The following is a 19,926-nucleotide window of genomic DNA, read 5'->3' on the forward strand; positions in this document are numbered from 1 at the left end:
CCGCAAGGAAGCCTTTACCAGTGATTCCTTTGTCACTGAAGACAGAGGAGAGGAAGCTTCAGCAGCCCTTTTGAGGTAGAGCTCCTACGAGAACAGACTTCAGGGGAAGAAGGCAGGAGACGGGCGGTAGAACGAATAGAGGTTCATTCAGGTCCCACTCCAGGAGATGAAGCTCAAATCCTCCAGACAGCAGTAGGTGCAAGGCTGTCACTTTTTTGGCATGCCTGGAAGAAAAGAGGGGCGGATGCCTGGTCCCTCTTGGTCATCAAGGAGGGATACAAGATTACCCTCTTGAAGAAGCCTCTGATTTCAAATACACCTCTAGCCTTAGTGGCGCAGTACTCGGACGCCGTGAAACAAGGGGCTCTACTGAATCTGGTGAACCAGATGCTGGATAAGGGAGCTATCTTCCCCAGGTTTCTACAATCGCCTGTTTCTGGTACCCACGAGCTCGGGTGGATGGAGACCAGTTCTAGATGTCAGCACTCTGAACGTCTTTGTGGAAAAGACTAAATTTACCATGGAGACGACTCAGTCGGTGCTGGCAGTGGTACGTCCAGGGGACTGGATGGTGTCTCTGGATTTACAGGACGCTTACTTTCACATCCCCATCCATCCGACTTCAAGGAAGTTCCTAAGATTCATGATCCAGGGCAAGTGTTTCCAGTTCAAGGCTCTTTGCTTCGGGCTCAGCACTGCTCCTCAAGTCTTCACCAGAGTAATGGCGAACGTGGCAGGATAGCTTCATCAAGAGGGGATAAGAGTACTGTATCTCTATATCTGGACGACTGGTTGATAAGATCCCGGTCGAAGGAGAAATGTCTGGAGGACCTACGCAAGACTTTTACGATGGCTCAGGAACTGGGTCTCGTCATCAACAAGGAGAAATCCCAGACCGAACCGAGTCAGACAATTTTTTTGAGGGGGATAGTTCTGGACTCAGTTCGTTTTCGGGCTTCTACCTCCCAAGAAAGGCAGACCAGGTGCCTCGGGAAGGTTCAGGAATTCCTGGAAAGACAGAAGTGCTCAGCGAGGGATTGGATGAGTTTGCTTGGAACCCTCTCCTCGCTCGAACAGTTTGTCTCTCAAGAAAACTGCACCTCAGACCTCTTCAACACTTCCTATCAAGGGTGTGGGACAGGAAGATTCAGGAGGACTCCTTTTCCTTCCTCATTCGAGCAGAAATCAAAAGTCATCTGATTTGGTGGCTGGATCCAGCTATTTTAGGGGAAGGAATCTCCTTGTTCAGGAAGAACCCAGACGTAGTGTTGTTCTCAGATGCTTCGGAGTCAGGATGGGGAGCAACACTGGGAAGCAAGGAGGTCTCTGGCTCTTGGGGAAAGGAACAAGCCGGTTGGCACATCAACAGGAAAGAGTTGATGGCCATTCTGTTAGGACTGAAGGCCTTCAAAGACTCCGTGTCGTGGAGGATAGTGGAGGTCAATTCGGACAACAACACGGCTTTGGCTTACATAAAAAAGCAAGGGGGAATTCACTCTCTGTCTCTGTTCGAAACAGCAAAAGAGCACCTTCTGTGGTTAAAGGAGAACAATGTAGAACTTCTAACAAGATTCGTGCAGGGACAGAAGAATGTAAGGGCAGACATGCTCAGCAGGAAAGGGCAAGTTCTTCCCACGGAATGGACCCTCAACCATCAGGTCTGTCAGAGTCTGTGGAAGTTATGGGGGAGGCCTTTAATAGACCTCTTTGCCTGCAACCAAAACAAAAGGATCCCCAACTACTGCTCCCTAGTCCCGGACGAGGAGGCAATAGCAGTAGACGCCTTCTTGATGAACTGGACGGGGATGGACGCCTATGCGTTCCCCCCATTCAAGATCATCAATCTGGTAGTCAGGAAATTCGCTCTCCTCGAATCAGGCCAGCAAGAGAATGGTTCACAGAGGTGTTGGGCATGTTAGTGGATTTTCCAAGAAAGAAGCCTTCCTCCAAGTCCAAAGCTTCTCAAACAGCCCCACTTTGAGAGGTATCATCAAAACCCCCTCGCTCTACGACTGACTGCCTTCAGACTATCGAGAAGCTTGTCAGAGCGACAGGCTTTTCTGCGCAAGCTATAAGAGCTATCGCCAGAGCGAGGAGGGTCTCTTCGCAAAGAGTCTACCAATCGAAGTGGGAAACCTTTAGAGCATGGTGTAAACAGCACAATGTTTCCTCAACCACTACCTCTGTGAGCCAAATAGCTGATTTTTTGTTGTCCCTTAGACAAGGCTCTAAACTGGCCGTATCCACTTTTAAAGGGTACAGGAGTATGCTTTCTGCTGTCTGTAGGCACAGAGGCATAGACTTAACTCAGGATAAAGACATGCAAGATCTCTTGAAGTTTGTTGAGACAACGAAGCAGGCTCAGTTAAGACCCCCAGCTTGGAATTTGGATGTGGTTCTGAGGTTCCTATGCAGCAAGAAGTTCGAACCCATCTCACAAGCGTCCCTTAGAGATCCTACTAAGAAAACCCTCTTCCTGATGGCTCTGGCCACAGCAAAAAGGGTTAGTGAGGTTTACGCTATTGAGAAGCAGGTGGCCTTTAACCAGGATGGAGCAGTACGTGCGTTGAGGATCGACTTCCTCGCTAAGAACGAAAATCTATCTAAACCCTGGCCGAGGACGTTTGAGGTTCCTAACCTCACTAATGTGGTGGATCAAGAGCAGGAGAGGCTCCTCTGCCCAGTTAGAGCCCTCAGGGCATATTTATCTCGTACTAAGAATGTTAGAGGTGCATCCAATTCTTTATGGTGCTCAGTGAAAGATCCGCTAAAGCCCCTCTCAAAGAATGCATTATCATTCTTCTTGAGAGAAACAATAAGAGAAGCTCACCTCTTGTGTGAGGAGGAGAACTTCGGTCTTTTAAAAGTAAAGGCTCATGAGGTGAGAGCCATTGCTACTTCACTGGCATATCGTAAGAATATGTCAGTTAGACAGATTATGGACGCAACGCTCTGGAGAAGCAACTCTGTGTTCGCCTCTCATTACCTCAGAGAGGTAAGAGTAGATTATGAAAGGTGTTACACCTTGAGTCCATACGTAGCTTCTGCTTCTGTATTGGGCAAAGGAGTTACTACCTCCCCTCAACCTTAACTTTGGTATGCCTGTGTTTGGGTTTGGGTTTTTATGGGTGTCTGAGGACTCTTGACCTTTGGTACAGTGCCCTCAGACTAGCTAGATAGTAATATCTATTCTGCAAGGTTAGGTGGTTAGTTTGAGTAAGGTTACAGTTTAAGGGGCATAGGTAGTGCTGAAGTCTAGTCAAGTTGTTGGTCTCACCCCATTTGACAGACTCGATTTGAGTTGTTTCAGCATGACAGGTCCACACCTGGCTGACACTCCTAAGAGAAAGAGACTCCAGAGGCAGGAACCTTCGAAGTCAGCTACCTTAGCAGGTAAGGAATCAAGGTGTTTTTTCCCTACAACTTATTGCTGTTTTCCCAACGATGTTAGGTGTCTGACACCATCCTCCAAATGTGTGAATCAGCTATATATATACAATATATATATATATATATATATATATATATATATATATATATATATATATATATATATATATATATACATATATATATATATATATATATATATATATATATATATATACATATACATATATATACGTATATATATATATATATATATATATATATATATATATATATATATATATATATATATATATACATATATATATATATATATATATATATATATATATATATATATACAGTACATATATATACATATATATATATATATATATATATATATATATATATATACATATACATATATATACATATATATGCATATATATACATATATATACATATACATATATATATATATATATATATATATATATATACATATGTACATATATATATATATATATATATATATATATATATGTATATGTATATATATACATATATATATATATATATATATATATATATATATATATATATATATATATATATATATATATATATATATATATATATATATATACACATATACATATATATACATATACATATACATATATATATATATATATATATATATATATATATATACATACTTACATATATACATATATACATAGATATATATATATATATATATATATATATATATATATATATATATATATATATATGTATATGTATATATATACATATATATATACATATACATATATATATATATATATATATATATATATATATATATATATATATATATATATATATATATATATATATATATATATATACATGTATATATATATATATATATATATATATATATATATATATATATATATATATATATATATATATGTTTGTTCCAACACGAATACTTACCGAGAATTACTTCCTTAGGAGAGTCACTTGGTGACCTCTTTCTCGACCATTTTTGGCGCCGATATCCCTCACCCCGTTCTCCATACAGGCCTACCCCCGCCGCCACAGAATGCGCCCCGAGGGCAGGATTAGGTCAGGTCACTGCCTCTCTGGGCCATTCTCCCCATTCAGTCCTTGGTCGTGAGATGCTCAACATCTCACTCTCAGTCTCTTATACTCGATCCTTTGTGCGCATTTAGTGTTCCACGTGTTCCCACCGTGGGGACTTGTGTTTTTTCGCAGTGTACTTCCCAAGTGTTCCTGTGCGTTCACTTTTCAACCGTGTCCTTACCCGGTGTTTAATTCATTTCCTTAGTGCTTGTGTCGTGCGTTGTGTGCGTTATGGAACTGTATTCCTTGATTTTCTTCAAGGAATTAATAGCTGAAAGGAAAACTTTTTTACATAAATCATTCTTCCTCCCCTTATCCTCGGTGTTGCCGTGTAGGGGCAGCTTATGTTCCTCTTCAACCACGTGTCAGGACTCTGGTCCTGGAACGTAGTGCAGTGAGTGCACTTCGGCACTAAAAGGAAGAATACATCCAAGAGGCTCATAGGAAGACGAGCCTCTCTTCGCCAACTTAATTCCCGATGCCTCGTCGAATAGAGATTCTTATACAGCCATCTTCCCCTACCCAGAGTAGGGGACGAGGTAAGTCAGTTGCGGGGAAGCGCCCATTGCTCTTCCCCAAGAGTTTGAGTGGGTGCGGTATAGCACCAAGAGGAAGTAGGCGACGAAGGGTTCGCCTAAGAAGACTAGCGCCGGGCGTCCCGCCTGACTGAGCTTCCCTACCACCCTCTCCTACCCAGAGTAGGAGACGAGGTTGGTTTATTGTGAAGAAGATAACTCTTAAGAAGTAGTTCGAGGTAAGTACTACTTTCGGGAGTGTGTGGGGAGACGGAGTCCTGGTGCAAGCAGGCCACGTCTCCTCTGATGACCCCATGTGGGGGAAAATGTCTCTAATTCTTCTCCAGTCTCTTAGCGTATTTTTCAGTCTCTTCTGCAGCCGAGGGCCTCGCCGAGAAGGAGCCTCCCAGGTCTGTCGTGCAGCGTTCCCCTGACCGACAACCCAGGGTTTTTTTCTCACCACGAAGGCCATCCTCCAGACGCAGATATAACCCTCGCAGGGAGAAATGCGAGAAGGCCTCTTCAGGCAGGCGTAAGACCGCGAAGCCTCCGGTTCACCCCGCCAACGGGTGTAACAGAGCTTCTTTACGGGCAGCCTGGCCGAATCAGCACAGCTGGTTCGGCCCTCGGACTTAAAAGGAACGGTTCCCTCAGTCGGGTCAGCCCACGGGGATCCGCGTCCGCGTCCGCGTCCCCCAGCCCGCCCGCAGGTGTAACCGGGCTTATTTACGGGCAGCCTGGCCGAATCAGCACAGCTGGTTCGGCCCTCGGACTTAAAAGGAACGGTTCCCTCCGTTGGGTCAGCCCACGAGGATCCGCGTCCGCGTCCCCCGGAGAGAATACACGAACAGTAGTCCTCGACGGTACGGCGTTGCCGGTTCTGACCCCGAACCTGGTGCGGAGCTCCCCGCCGGGGAAACCGGTACCACCGCAAGGGAGTACCTGGTATTCCAGAACCGAAGCTCCCGGGGAGTGCCCGGTGACCTGGCGCCTCGAGATCAAGCGGTAGGAAGGACTCTACAGGTAAGCGTAAGTCCCCGAAGCCTACGGTTAACCCCGCCCAGCGGGGGAAACGCGCGGCTGGTCGGGCGGCCTGGCCGAACCAGCCCGGCTGGTGCGGCCTTCGGGTCAGAAGGAACGGTTCCCGCTGTCGGGTCAGCCCACGGGAACCGCATCCTCGGCACCCAGAGCCTTGGGCCGACGGGAGTCCCCGCTGAACCAGCGTTGCTTGCGGTAACCCAGGCCCCTGGTGCGGACGTCCCCGCAGATGAAATCCAGGTCCTCGGCTGACGGAGAAGAGCGCTTCCTGACGGAGGACTCCGTCTATAGGAGAGTGGTTAGCCTTTACAGAAGACACCATAGGTACCGGAACCTGCAGCTACGGATGTAGTTTCCGGGAAGTCAAGCCTTTTTGAGGATCATGCAAACTCCTTACAACCTAAGACGTCCCTAGCACTTCCTCTAACCCGAGATCTAGTCCTAGAGCAGGATTATGTCGGCAAGGTAGTGGCCAACACTGCCGGGGTCCCCCAACCTTTAAGGGGGGGTCAGCAGGACATCCTTAGTCAAGGCGTTTTCAGACAGTAGAGCCTCTTCAGCCCCAGTCTGGTTCTCACCAGCAGGAGCCTCCATGATGGAGAAAATGTCGAGGGACGTAGTAAACGTCACCTCTTGGCTGGACTGGTGGGCTTACTCTTTGGGAGGTGTAGAAGCCTCCTGTGACCCCGAGGACCCTGTCCAGCAAGGCCTTCAACCCTTAGGTTATTGACATATCAGTCTCTCACACTAACAGATAACTGGGTGTTCTGGAAGCGAGACACTGTTCTGGCGAAAGTGTCTTGGAAGGCACCAGACAGGGAAACGCGACCCATTCGCAGCCTTCCTTAGGGGGAGAGTCTCTGTTTCCTCGGAAGGAACTAGAAACCATAATGGAGAAGGTCTTGAAATAGAAGGAGACTAACGTCCCCAGACCTACGACTCCTAGGAGACCACCCTATAAGAGGTCTGTCTCAGATAGTGCCGCGACACCCCAAGCATCTACCAGCACTACGAGGAGAGAAGCCCCCCTCTTCCTCCTGGTCCGCAACGCCTCAGCCCCTCTGCAGGGGAGCTCCAGCGCCCTCTAGCTCCTTCAGGTCGGGTTACCCCGCCTCTAGGGGAGACAGGTCAGGCCGCCCCTCTAGAAGAAGATAAGAGTGGGAGGCCCCTATCCCCACCCAACCCTCGGGTTGGAGGGTGACTCAGGCGTCATTGGCAAGCATGGAGGGCTCAAGGAGCGGAACCTTGGACAGTGTCCTTACTAAAGAAGGGCTACGGACTTCCATTCCTAACGGAACCACCCACGATTTTTCCGGCCAACCGGATAGAATGGCTAGATCCCAAAGACCCGTTAAAGAGGACCGCCCTTCAAGAGGAGGTGTCGTCCATGCTAGAGAAGGGTACCATGGAAGAAATTCTTCTCCCAGGGCCAGGTGTCTACAGCAGCCTATTCCTGGCAGTAAAAGCGACCGGGGGGTGGAGACCGGTTATAGATCTGTCAGCTCTCAACAGGTTCGTCAAGATGACGGACTTCTAAATGGACACGCAGAATTCAGTCCTGCTGTACTTGAGGGAGAAAGATTGTAGGATACCATCGACCCCAAGGACGCATACTTCCAGATTCCGGGCCACACCTCGGGTCGGAAGTTCCTCCGGGTAAAATAGGGTTCCCAGTTCCTGCAATTCAGGACCCCCCTTTTTCTTTGGTCTGTCAACAACGCCCAAAGTGTTCGTGAGAGTCCACACGGCTGTCGCAGTGGGGGCGCACGAACGAGGCATACGCCTTATCAGATACCTGGACGGCTGGTGGCTTCTTCCCGCCTCAAAGGTCCTCTTGGAGAGACAAGGGAGAAGTCTCCCCCAGTTTTGCAAGGATCTGGGGAACTGAATCAACCCGAAGTAGCAAAATCTATTCCCTTCCACCGGAATGAACTACTGGGGAATAACATTAGATTTTTTTCGGGGAGAATTTTTCCCTTCGGAGAATAAGATATGAAACCTCAGGCTCATTAGTCAGCCGTTCCTGTCAGAACACCCCAGGAGGGCGGAAGACGGGCAGAGGCTGACAGGTCACCTGGTCTCTCTGGAGAACCTAGTTCCCCAAGGGAGGGTAAGGCTCAGTTCCGTCCAATGGAATCTCAGGAACCTCTGGTGACAGACGGGTTCGCAGCAGGTGCTAATCCCAGTCAGTCCAGACACGAGTCCCTCCCTAGAATGGTGACATTGCCAGTCGAACTCACTCAGGGGGACGTCCTTCGGGACCGGCCCTCCCGAGTTACTACTGTTCACAGACGCCTCCAACCAGAGATGGGGAGCCCTTCCCCTCGACGAAGCGGCACGAGAGACCTGGTTGGAAGGGGAGAGGCAACTCCACACAATGTCCTGGAGTTGAAAGTAGTCCAGAAGGCGTGCCTACACTTCGCAAGTCTGCTAAAGGGGAACACCGTGGCGTGGATGAGCGACAACACCACGGTAGTGGCATACATAAACAAGCAGGGTACTTGTAATCGAAGGAGTTGTGCGATCTCACCATAGAGAATCTAGATTGCTCATCATTCAACGCTGGGGTTCCCCGGTGGTTGACCGCCTTGCAAAACAACCTCAACGCCCAACTCCCAGTCTATTGCTCCCCTGTACCAGACCCGAAAGCATATATATATATATATATATATATATATATATATATATATATATATACATACATACATACATACATACATACATACATACATATATATATATATATATATATATATATATATATATATATATTTATATATAATATATAAATATATATATATATATATATATATATTTATATATATTATATATATATATATATATATATATATATATATATATATATATATATATATATATATATATATATATATATATATATATATATATATATATACTGTATATATATATATATATATATATATATATATATATATATATATATATATATATATACATATATATATATATGTTCAGATAAGCCATATATATTTTTGATATATTAATGTCTGGATTCACTGTCTATATAAGCTTGCCGACCAGGGTTCGATTCCCGGCCGGAGCCAAGCTCTTGTCTTTGTGTGATTTCGCCTGGGGCTCTGATCCCGAGGTCGTTAAGAGAATCCAGACATTAATATATCAAAAATATATATGGCTTATTTGAATATGAAAAACACGTAAAAATGTGCAAAATTTATCATATATATATGTATATATATATATATATATATATATATATATATATATATATATATATATTATATATATATATATATATATATATATATTTATATATATAATATATATATATATATATATATATATATATATATATATATATATATATATATATATATATATATATATATATATATATATATATATATATATATATAACTGCCAGGTAAGTTTTATTCATAAAAATGGAGTTTTTATGATAAAACAAAGTTTTATGAATACTTAACTGGCAGTTTTATATATATTTTAAGTCCCACCCTCCTCCCCTCAGGAGACAGGTCGGGGGCAAAGATGATCTGAGGAACAGAAAACGGGAATGATTCCAAGTACCACCCTGTAAGGGTTGTTAACACTTAACCGCACAACCAACACACGGCGGTTGCCGCGAGTTTTGAAAAATTCTGCCGGACGTCAGAGACTATAGCTATATATATATATAACTGCCAGGTAAGTATTCATAAAACTTTGTTTTATCTTAAAATCTCCATTTTTTATACAGATTCAAAATATCTCTAATCATTTTTGCTAAAGCTGTTATGTTCAACAACAGTCCTTGAGTCACATTTAGGGAACTGAAGTGAGCAACGGAAAACCAAAGCGACTTGGATAGTTCTGAAATACTTTTCATAATATATTGGGGTATACTTATTAGGTTTTGCAAATATGAACTAATTAAAAAAGGAATGTATGTACTGTATTTAAGATTACTGTGGGGTATTCTATTTTGTTTCATAAATACTGAATTTTAAGATTACCTCATGAGTTTTTAATTCAATTTTTTATCGAAGAGAAAATCGTAGATCATTTTGTTACCTTTAATTATTCTTTCTTTTCAATGTTGAAGCAGTAGCTAAGAAACTTGCAATTATCTTATATTATGAAATCCATCCATCCATATACCAAGGCACTTCCCCCAATTTTTGGGGGTAGCCGACACCAACAATGAAACAAAACAAAAAGGGGACCTCTACTCTCTATGTTCCTTCAGCCTAATCAGGGACTCAACCGAGTTCAGCTGGTACTGCTAGGGTGCCACAGCCCAACCTCCCACATTTCCACCACAGATGAAGCTTCATAATGCTGACTCCCCTACTGCTGCTACCTCCGCGGTCATCTAAGGCACCGGAGGAAGCAGCAGGGCATACTGGAACTGCGTCACAATCGCTCGCCATTCATTCCTATTTCTAGCACGCTCTCTTGCCTCTCTCACATCTATCCTCCTATCACCCAGAGCTTTCTTCACACCATCCATCCACCCAAACCTTGGCCTTCCTCTTGTACTTCTCCCATCAACTCTTGCATTCATCACCTTCTTTAGCAGACAACCATTTTCCATTCTCTCAACATGGCCAAACCACCTCAACTCATTCATATCCACTCTAGCCGCTAACTCATTTCTTACACCCGTTCTCTCCCTCACCACTTCGTTCCTAACCCTATCTACTCGAGATACACCAGCCATACTCCTTAGACACTTCATCTCAAACACATTCAATTTCTGTCTCTCCATCACTTTCATTCCCCACGACTCCGATCCATACATCACAGTTGGTACAATCACTTTCTCATATAGAACTCTCTTTACATTCATGCCCAACCCTCTATTTTTTACTACTCCCTTAACTGCCCCCAACACTTTGCAACCTTCATTCACTCTCTGACGTACATCTGCTTCCACTCCACCATTTGCTGCAACAATAGACCCCAAGTACTTAAACTGATCCACCTCCTCAAGTAACTCTCCATTCAACGTGACATTCAACCTTGCACCACCTTCCCTTCTCGTACATCTCATAACCTTACTCTTACCCACATTAACTCTCAACTTCCTTCTCTCACACACCCTTCCAAATTGTGTCACTAGTCGGTCAAGCTTCTCTTCTGTGTCTGCTACCAGTACAGTATCATCCGCAAACAACAACTGATTTACCTCCCATTCATGGTCATTCTCGCCTACCAGTTTTAATCCTCGTCCAAGCACTCGAGCATTCACCTCTCTCACCACTCCATCAACATACAAGTTAAACAACCACGGCGACATCACACATCCCTGTCTCAGCCCCACTCTCACCGGAAACCAATCACTCACTTCATTTCCTATTCTAACACATGCTTTACTACCTTTGTATAAACTTTTCACTGCTTGCAACAACCTTCCACCAACTCCATATAACCTCATCACATTCCACATTGCTTCCCTATCAACTCTATCATATGCTTTCTCCAGATCCATAAACGCAACATGCACCTCCTTACCTTTTGCTAAATATTTCTCGCATATCTGCCTAACTGTAAAAATCTGATTCATACAACCCCTACCTCTTCTAAAACCACCCTGTACTTCCAAGATTGCATTCTCTGTTTTATCCTTAATCCTATTAATCAATACTCTACCATACACTTTTCCAACTACACTCAACAAACTAATACCTCTTGAATTACAACACTCATGCACATCTCCCTTACCCTTATATAGTGGTACAATACATGCACAAACCCAATCTACTGGTACCATTGACAACACAAAACACATATTAAACAATCTCACCAACCATTCAAGTACAGTCACACCCCCTTCCTTCAACATCTCAGCTTTCGCACCGTCCATACCAGATGCTTTTCCTACTCTCGTTTCATCTAGTGCTCTCCTCACTTCATCTATTGTTATCTCTCTCTCATTCTCATCTCCCATCACTGGCACCTCAACACCTGGAACAGCAATTATATCTGCCTCCCTATTATCCTCAACATTCAGCAAACTTTCAAAATATTCCGCCCACCTTTTCTTTGCCTCCTCTCCTTTTAACAACCTTCCATTTCCATCTTTCACTGTCTCTTCAATTCTTGCGCCAGCCTTCCTTACTCTCTTCACTTTTTTCCAAAACTTCTTCTTATTCTCTTCATATGACTGACCCAATCCCTGACCCCACCTCAGGTCAGCTGCCCTCTTTGCCTCACGTACCTTGCGCTTTACTTCCACCTTTTTCTCTCTATATTTTTCATGCTTCTCTATACTATTAGTATAATATTATGAAATGATTAAAAAAATATTAGAATTTGACTATATGTATTAAGTAGATGATATATTTTTATGTCCTAAAATATTAATTGGGGCTATATTTATTTTCAGATCTGATGAGTGGAACATGGCAGTTGTAGTCTGTGGTACTCGGACAGATACTGGTGGAACTGGTGGAAGGCAGGTGTCTGAAACTGATGGCCGTGCATGGGCAGATAAGCATGGCTTCTCACATGTTCTGACTTCAGCTGCCCTAGGAAATGGTATTACACAAGCATTCCATGTAAGTAAATAAATATTTTTTGTGTAATCATGAATTTTATTCTTTAGATGGTGCTGACATAAAAATAATTCCTCTTGTTCTCGGCTGTAGACTTTCATAGTCCTTTGCCAATGGAATTGTTTATAAATGAGAGATGAAAACTGAAATAAAGTGTAGAGTACTTGAAGAAGGTGAACATCTATATTGGAAGGGACCAAAGTAATTAATTGAAAAGTGGAAGGTAGTACAGAATACAAATTAGTGAGGCTCAATTCCTTGGATAGTGTATACTGTAAGGTAACATTCAAGACATAATGTACAAAGTTCTTTCACTGGTGTAGTATTTATACAAAAATAAGGGAAACTCCAGTTTATTGTTATCTTAATTCTCATTTTTAGACACTGTTTGTTCAAGCATTACAACAAAAGGAAGGGGTACGACAGCCAGGAGCAGGAATAGGTGCAGTAGACCCTGAAGTGGTACAAGCTATTCATCGACTTATTCATGCTCTTGATGATTTTGACAAAATGGGTGTCAGTAGAAGATCTGTGTCTAGGTGAGATATGTGAGGGTACTTTCTATGTTTTATGTTTAATTACTGATAAGAATGGTTATTAGAAGGTTGTGATAGTGGTCCATTGAATCTTTCTTTAGATGATATTGGCAAAAAGAAATCTAGGACATTTTTTTTTTTCGTTTTCATGCAATATGTCATTATCATTATTCCAAAATCCTTGTGGATCATTCCATGGTTTTTGGGACCTTATCAATAAACTAAGTAGTATTTGAATAAAATGGGATAAAAATGGACTAAACTGTTTTTTAGAGAAAACAAAAACAAGAGTTTTAATAATGAGATATACTATATCAATACTAATCTGAGTGCCTCATAGCTAATGTCTGCAAAGCCTGAATGACGGTATAGAAACTGAAGTGAAAGTCTTAACAGTTTTCTTAAGCAATAAAACTTTCAAGCAATGCTAAGCTAATACTGACTTGGTATGTCCCAAAGCTGCAGCCAGTACCCTTTCCAAGATATGAAATCTTCATGAAATTAAATAAGTTGCCGCAGCCTGATATCATGAGCTGTAACTTTCAGAAGGGAAAAAAAATACTTCATCTAACTCTGTGCCTGCTTGAGTGAGACTTGATTAAGAAACAACAAATAAGGGCCAATTTTGAAATCTAACTTCACTAAACAAAATAAGACACATTACACCTAATTGAATTCATTCTATTTAAGTAAACCTTTAATAATGTAGTAGTACATAGAAACCTATCCTCTAAATTTCTATCCACTACTGATCCCAAATTGTAAACATGGTAAAAGATATATGATTGTTTATTATGGCAAATTTTACATGCAGAGCTTAAAGTTCAATTATTTGCTTTGAAGTCAGTGACAGAAGCAAAATAGTTTTCATTGTAAGTTCTTTTAAACCTATTCTATTTAATGATGTAGTTCATAAATCAGACCTCCCAAGTACTGTACTTCAAAACCACATTCTGAAATATGTAATGATTGGGTGAAGGTTTGTCAGTATTAAAAGATCTGAAAACATCTTAAATGATGTCTGAAGTTGCCAAAAAACATCTTGAATGATATCTGAAGGTGCCAAGTCTTATTCTATATGCTTATAATGGTTGCAGTGTCATCTATTTTTACTTTATACTCTATCATATTACTTGTTCCTTGCACTAACACTACTCTACAGCTCATCTCTCCGATGGGTACAAAACAGATTTTGAGCGAAGCGAAAAATCTATTTTTGGGTGAGATAGCCATTTCGTCCTGATGGAAGGTTCCTATTACTGTAGTAGCTTCCAAGGGATATTTGAACTACAGTGATATTCCCAGAGAATTTACCTTATGGTCTCCAGAATTCTAACTCCTGGCGCAAATATCCTTAAATTTTCTCTTAAGGATATCGCATAATCAGGGGACGTATGCTTGATACGACACAGCGATCTTCACCCCAAATAGCGTTTTCGCCTCGAGGGGGAAGTGTGGCAAATTTAGAAGGGGTGCCGTTATCAAGGTTACCCTATTTCCCTTACTATTATTGAGTATCAAGATGGCGGTTATTCCTATTTTTGTAGCGATTTCGCTCGGTGGTGTTCCCTGTTGATCTAACGTTTTTAAACATAAAACTTACCCGGTAGTTATATATATATAGCTTACGTCTCTGACGTCACGACAGAAAATTCAAAACTCGCGCCAATTGCCAATTGGATAGTCAGGTGTACCACCCCTGCGCCCTAGCGAGGTACCTGGGAACCATTCCAGGAACCCTCATATATTCTCTGCCGTCGCTAGCGGCTACACGTCAATTCTGCTATCGTCAATATTGTTCTTATTTTGGTGAAGTACAAAACTTTGGTTGTTGACTCCCGCTTGTTTTTTATCTCGCATTTGGATATTCTTTAATTCGAATTGGATTTAGAAAATTTTTGACCCTTGCTTGTCTGATTTCTCTTTAATTTTTCAAAATGGCCACCCCCCCCTATAACTTTTAGGTTATGTGTGAGTAGTGGGTGTAAGCCCTGAATGGCAAAAGCTTCACTTGACCCCCATCCTCTCTGTGTCGCTTGCAGAGGTAAAGAGTGTGATTTGGGGGATCGCTGTGATGAATGTGTTCTGCTTTCAGAGCATGAATGGATTGAGTTTGACAGGTATAGACGTAAACTCAAAAGGGATAGATTGTGACGAAGTTCTTCTCGTTCCTCTAAAGTCTTTCCCTCTTCACATGTCATTAACCTTATTCCATCCCCTGAAGTGGTAGATCCTGATCCCGCTACTGCAAGTAATAATGAACCGTCTCTTAAAGATATGTTAGTTGCGATTCAAGCGCTGGGCGCTAAAGTGGAATTTCTTGCGGCGGACAGAACCCAGCTGATGTCCGACGTAAGACAACTAAAGTGTGAAAGTGCAAAAAGTGCAGTGAAGGTAAGTGCAGTGGAGGGTGCGCCTGCTCGCGTCTGTCGTCCTCCTAGTCCTAGACCTCTTCCAAGCTCCGCAACCCCTAGGAGAAGGAATGTCGAACAGCGAAAGGAGACGAGAGGCTTTAAAACACGAGCAGAAGTCCCCGAACGTACCTGTGGGCGCTTCCCAGGACGTTCACCCTCACCATTGGAAAGGTGAGGTTAAGTGTTTCTCGTCATCCTCGGATGACGCTTTGCCTAAAAGAGGCTGGAAGCTTGCTTCCAGACCTCTTAAGAGGACCTATGATAAGGCCTACCAACGTCCTGCTAGTTCACGGCCTGGATGTAGTCATTGGGATACACCAGAGTTGTTTGACAGTCCGATTAAACGTCCTTATAGGACGTCGGACGCTTCCAAGGATCCTATGCAGTCAGAACCAGGTTTAACCTCAAACCAGGCCCCCATGCAGCCTTCGGACTGGTTTTCACCTTCCAGGCGCTCTGTCCCCCGGAGCGATGAGGAGAACGTTGTGGTGTCATCACTGTTTTCACAACGTTCAGATCCTAATTTTGTTATGCTTAAAGAGATGCAAAGCAGGCTCTCGTCATTCATGCAGAACTACCAGCGTAGCGACAAACCTCAAACTGACAAACATGACAGTTATTGTCAGGATCGAGACAGCGAGCAGGCTGCCCTGCACATTTCGAAACGTCCTGTAGGACGTGTTGTCAAACGTAACCTTGAACGCACGGCGGTTCTTGATGTAGAACGCCCTCATAATAGAGGCTCTAAGCTTCCTGCTAGCCTCCCTGAACGGCGTGGTTGTTGACGATCACCTAAGTCCGCAGCTGACAGCCCCAATATAGAATGCGAACGCCTTACAAGCGCAAGGAGATCCTTCGGTCAGATCGTGTGCTCGAATGTCCTTCAAAGAGAGACGTTGAACGTCCTGTTAAACAGGTTTTCGAACCTCTTTCGAAACAAGCTGCCGAACGTTCTGAGAAACAGGCTGCCGTTCGTCCTACGAAACAGGCTGTCGAACATCCTTCGAAGCAGGCTGCCGAGCATCCTGTGAAGCAGGCTGCCGAACGTCCTACGGAACAAGCTGCTGAACGTCCTGCAAAACAGGCTGTCAAACGTCCTAGATTTCAGGACGCCTTTCACTCCTCAAGTTATGTTAGTGAACGTCCTTCAGGTCGTGTTTCCGAACGAAAAACGACCGAACAGGTCGCTGAACAGCAAGCGGTTCGCAGCGCTGAATGCTTGTCAGGAAGCAACGGCAAGCGCCCTTCAGGATACGATTATGAACGTCCTACCCCTTACCATATTTCAGATGCTAGTCTTGATTATGACGATGAGGCTCCCTCTTTCTAAGACGACATTAACACAATTCAAGTTCACGAACTCTTTGACTCCAATCGAGGTGATAGCGAACGATTGGCTGAGCCGCAAGCGTTAAGCCTGCTTAATATTATTCGTAATGATCCTGTTTCTATTGCTATTGGAACTCAGGATATTTTCGAAAAGGAGGGGGATAATACTGCTCTCAACACTGTTGCTCCCGAAGGAACGTTACCAGAGAAGGACATAGAAGGCCAGCTTTCCCCTATGGAGTTTGAGGAAGTGTCGGAAGACGAGGGCTCTGTTTCTTTTCGTCATTCTGCCAACTTGAAAAAACTGATGAAAGTTTTTACTGAGGAATTCTCAGACTTCTTTGTGCCTGTAGCTCCTCGTTCCTCACCGTCTGAGTTTACTCTTGGGAAGGCCTCTTAAGAAGGCTCGCTTTACCAAGAGGGTGTTATCACGTTCATCTAAGAAGGCTCTGAAACTGATGGGTGACTGGTTGCAGTCTAAGAAAGCCTTAGGAACAGCATCTTTCTCTTTTCCCCCAGCTAGACTGGCCTCCAGGTCTAGTATATGGTACGAGACAGGAGAAGTTCTCGGCTTGGGGATTCCTGCCTCTGCCCAGGGAGATTTCTCAAGCCTCGTAGACGCTCCTTGTCGGTCGGCCATGAGGAAGACCAAGATCTTCTGGTCTGCATCGGAGATGGACCACCTGCTCAAGGGCATATTTAAAGCCTTCGAAGTTTTTAACTTCTTAGACTGGACTCTTGGAGCTTTGGGTAAAAAAGTCGTTACTTTTAAAGAGGGGAATACTTCTGCCCTAGTCCATTTGAGGTCTTGCATGGACAAGGCTTTGCGGGATGGATTCAACGAGTTAGCAGCGCTCTTTTCTGCAGGTATCCTTAAGAAAAGGGATCAGTTATGCTCGTTTCTTTCTCTGGGGGTTACTCCCTTCCAGAAGTCCGAGCTGTTGTATGCGCCTCTTTCTCCCTTGTTGTTCCCACAAGAACTAATGAAGGAGATATCGGCAGCCTTGGCTCAAAAAGCTACTCAAGATCATGTCTCTAAGACAGCCAGAAAAGCTCTCCCATCCTCATTTACCAGTCGCAAACCTAAGGAAGAAACTTTTCCCCAGTTTTCTCAGCCCTTTCAAGGGAGATCTTCCAGCAGGGGTAGCTCCAGACCTGACTCTAGAAGGAATAAGAGAAGAGGCTTCAGAGCAGGGCAAAGCAGAGTCTGACTGCTTTCGCCTTCAGGCAGTAGGGACCAGACTACTCAACTTCTGGCAAGCGTGGGAGAGGAGAGGAGCAGATCAGTGGTCTATACAGATCTTGAAGGAGGGTTACAAGATCCCCTTTCAAGGGAATCCTCCTTTGGTGTTAGTTCCGGTGGATCTCTCTCCCAGATACAGAGAGGAGGTAAAGAGACAAGCTCTTAACTACCCAAGTGTCTCTCATGCTGGAAAAGGGGGCCATAGAGAAGATACAGGATATTTGTTCACCAGGCTTTTACAACCGCCTGTTCCTGGTACCCAAGAACTCAGGGGTATGGCGTCCAGTCCTGGACGTGAGTGTGCTGAACAAATTCATCCAGAAGACGAAGTTCTCAATGGAGACTTCAAAAGCAGTTCTAACCGCAGTAAGGAAGGACGACTGGATGGTCTCTTTAGACCTCCGGGACGCCTACTTCCACATCCCTATCCATCCGAGCTTCAGGCCTTACCTAAGGTTCGTCTTCAAGGGAGAAGTCTTCCAATTTCGAGCCCTATGCTTCGGCCTCTGCACAGCACCACAGGTCTTTACGAAGCTTATGCTAAATGTAGCGAAAATCCTCCATTCAAGGGGCATAAGAGCCTCCCTGTATCTCGACGACTGGCTTTTCAGAGCTCACTCATACGATCACTGCCTGAAGGATCTTCACACAACATTGAACTTGTCGAAAGAATTGGGTCTCCTTGTCAACAAGGAAAAGTCTCTCTTGATTCCATCCCAAGACATTCTCTATTTGGGAATGACGATTCGGAGTCAGATTTTTCGGGCTTTTCTGTCTCCTTTAAGGATGGACAAAGCCAAATTGAAACTCCAATCGTTTCTAAGCAAGAATATGTATTCAGCAAGGAAGTGGATGAGCCTAGTAGGAACCCTCTCCTCCTTAGAACAATTTTTTCCCTTAGGAAGAATGAACCTTCGTCCTCTCCAGTTTCATTCAACAGCCATTGGAACAACGAGAAGGATCTAGAAACAATGTCCATTCCGATTACGAACTCCATCAAAGGCTGCCTTCGGTGGTGGGACGAACCGAACAAGTTCCAGGAAGGTCTCGACCTATCACAAAAGAACCCAGACCTTGTGTTATGCTCCGACGCCTTGGACTCAGGATGGGGAGCAACCCTAAACAAGTTGGAATTTTTGGGACTATGGTCAGAGAACCAGAAGAACTGAAAGTTTCACTAAAATATTTTTTTGTTTCAAAATACTGTAGATTAGTTTTTTCATATTTTACAATTTCAATCAAAAACTGCTGTACAGGGACTTGGATTTTATTGAAATGTACTCCCTATATTTTAATTTGCTGTATATCTGGATAATTTTGTTTCAAATCCATGTTGAATTGCACAGTAAATCACTATTTGGAAACAGTTTTAATGGTTTGAGTTCATGTTACCATTACTCTTGTTTATGCTGTTTTTTAATACACCTACTTTTGTTAAGTTTCATTGTACTCTTTCTGTCGAACGTAAACTTTTTTCGTCATCTGCCTTCCTATGCTTTGTGACATAATTATTCTCTTTTTTTTTTGGAAAGTGGTTATATTTAATTCTAGACTACTCAAGAACTGATGATATGCCCTATCGTAAGTACTGTATGTTGAGGTGATAACATTTACTGTATGATTATGCTTCTTTTTGTCATGTGGATGACATAGTAGTATGGAATTAAATCCACAAATTTAATAAGAAATAAAACACTTCTGCGAAGTTGCTATTTGTTAGATAAGGACAATCTTTTAAGCTAATGATCCATTCATGCAGAAAAATAC

The 19,926-nt window shown here is 43.2% G+C and overlaps 1 protein-coding gene across 4 annotated transcripts in view; it reads left to right on the forward strand.

Annotated features, from left to right (window-relative positions):
• The window catches only part of LOC137650106 (dnaJ homolog subfamily C member 27-like), a 156,193-nt gene that overhangs the window by 115,051 nt on the left and 21,216 nt on the right, over positions 1–19,926 (forward strand). For all 4 annotated transcript variants that reach the window (XM_068383224.1, XM_068383223.1, XM_068383225.1 and 1 more), the window contains 2 exons: positions 12,469–12,640; positions 13,019–13,176. In XM_068383224.1, coding sequence (XP_068239325.1) covers positions 12,469–12,640; positions 13,019–13,176 — 330 coding nt within the window. The remainder of the gene's footprint in view (positions 1–12,468; positions 12,641–13,018; positions 13,177–19,926) is intronic.

The sequence above is a fragment of the Palaemon carinicauda genome, chromosome 11, assembly GCF_036898095.1.
Source record: "Palaemon carinicauda isolate YSFRI2023 chromosome 11, ASM3689809v2, whole genome shotgun sequence".
Taxonomy (NCBI): Eukaryota; Metazoa; Arthropoda; class Malacostraca; order Decapoda; family Palaemonidae; genus Palaemon; species Palaemon carinicauda.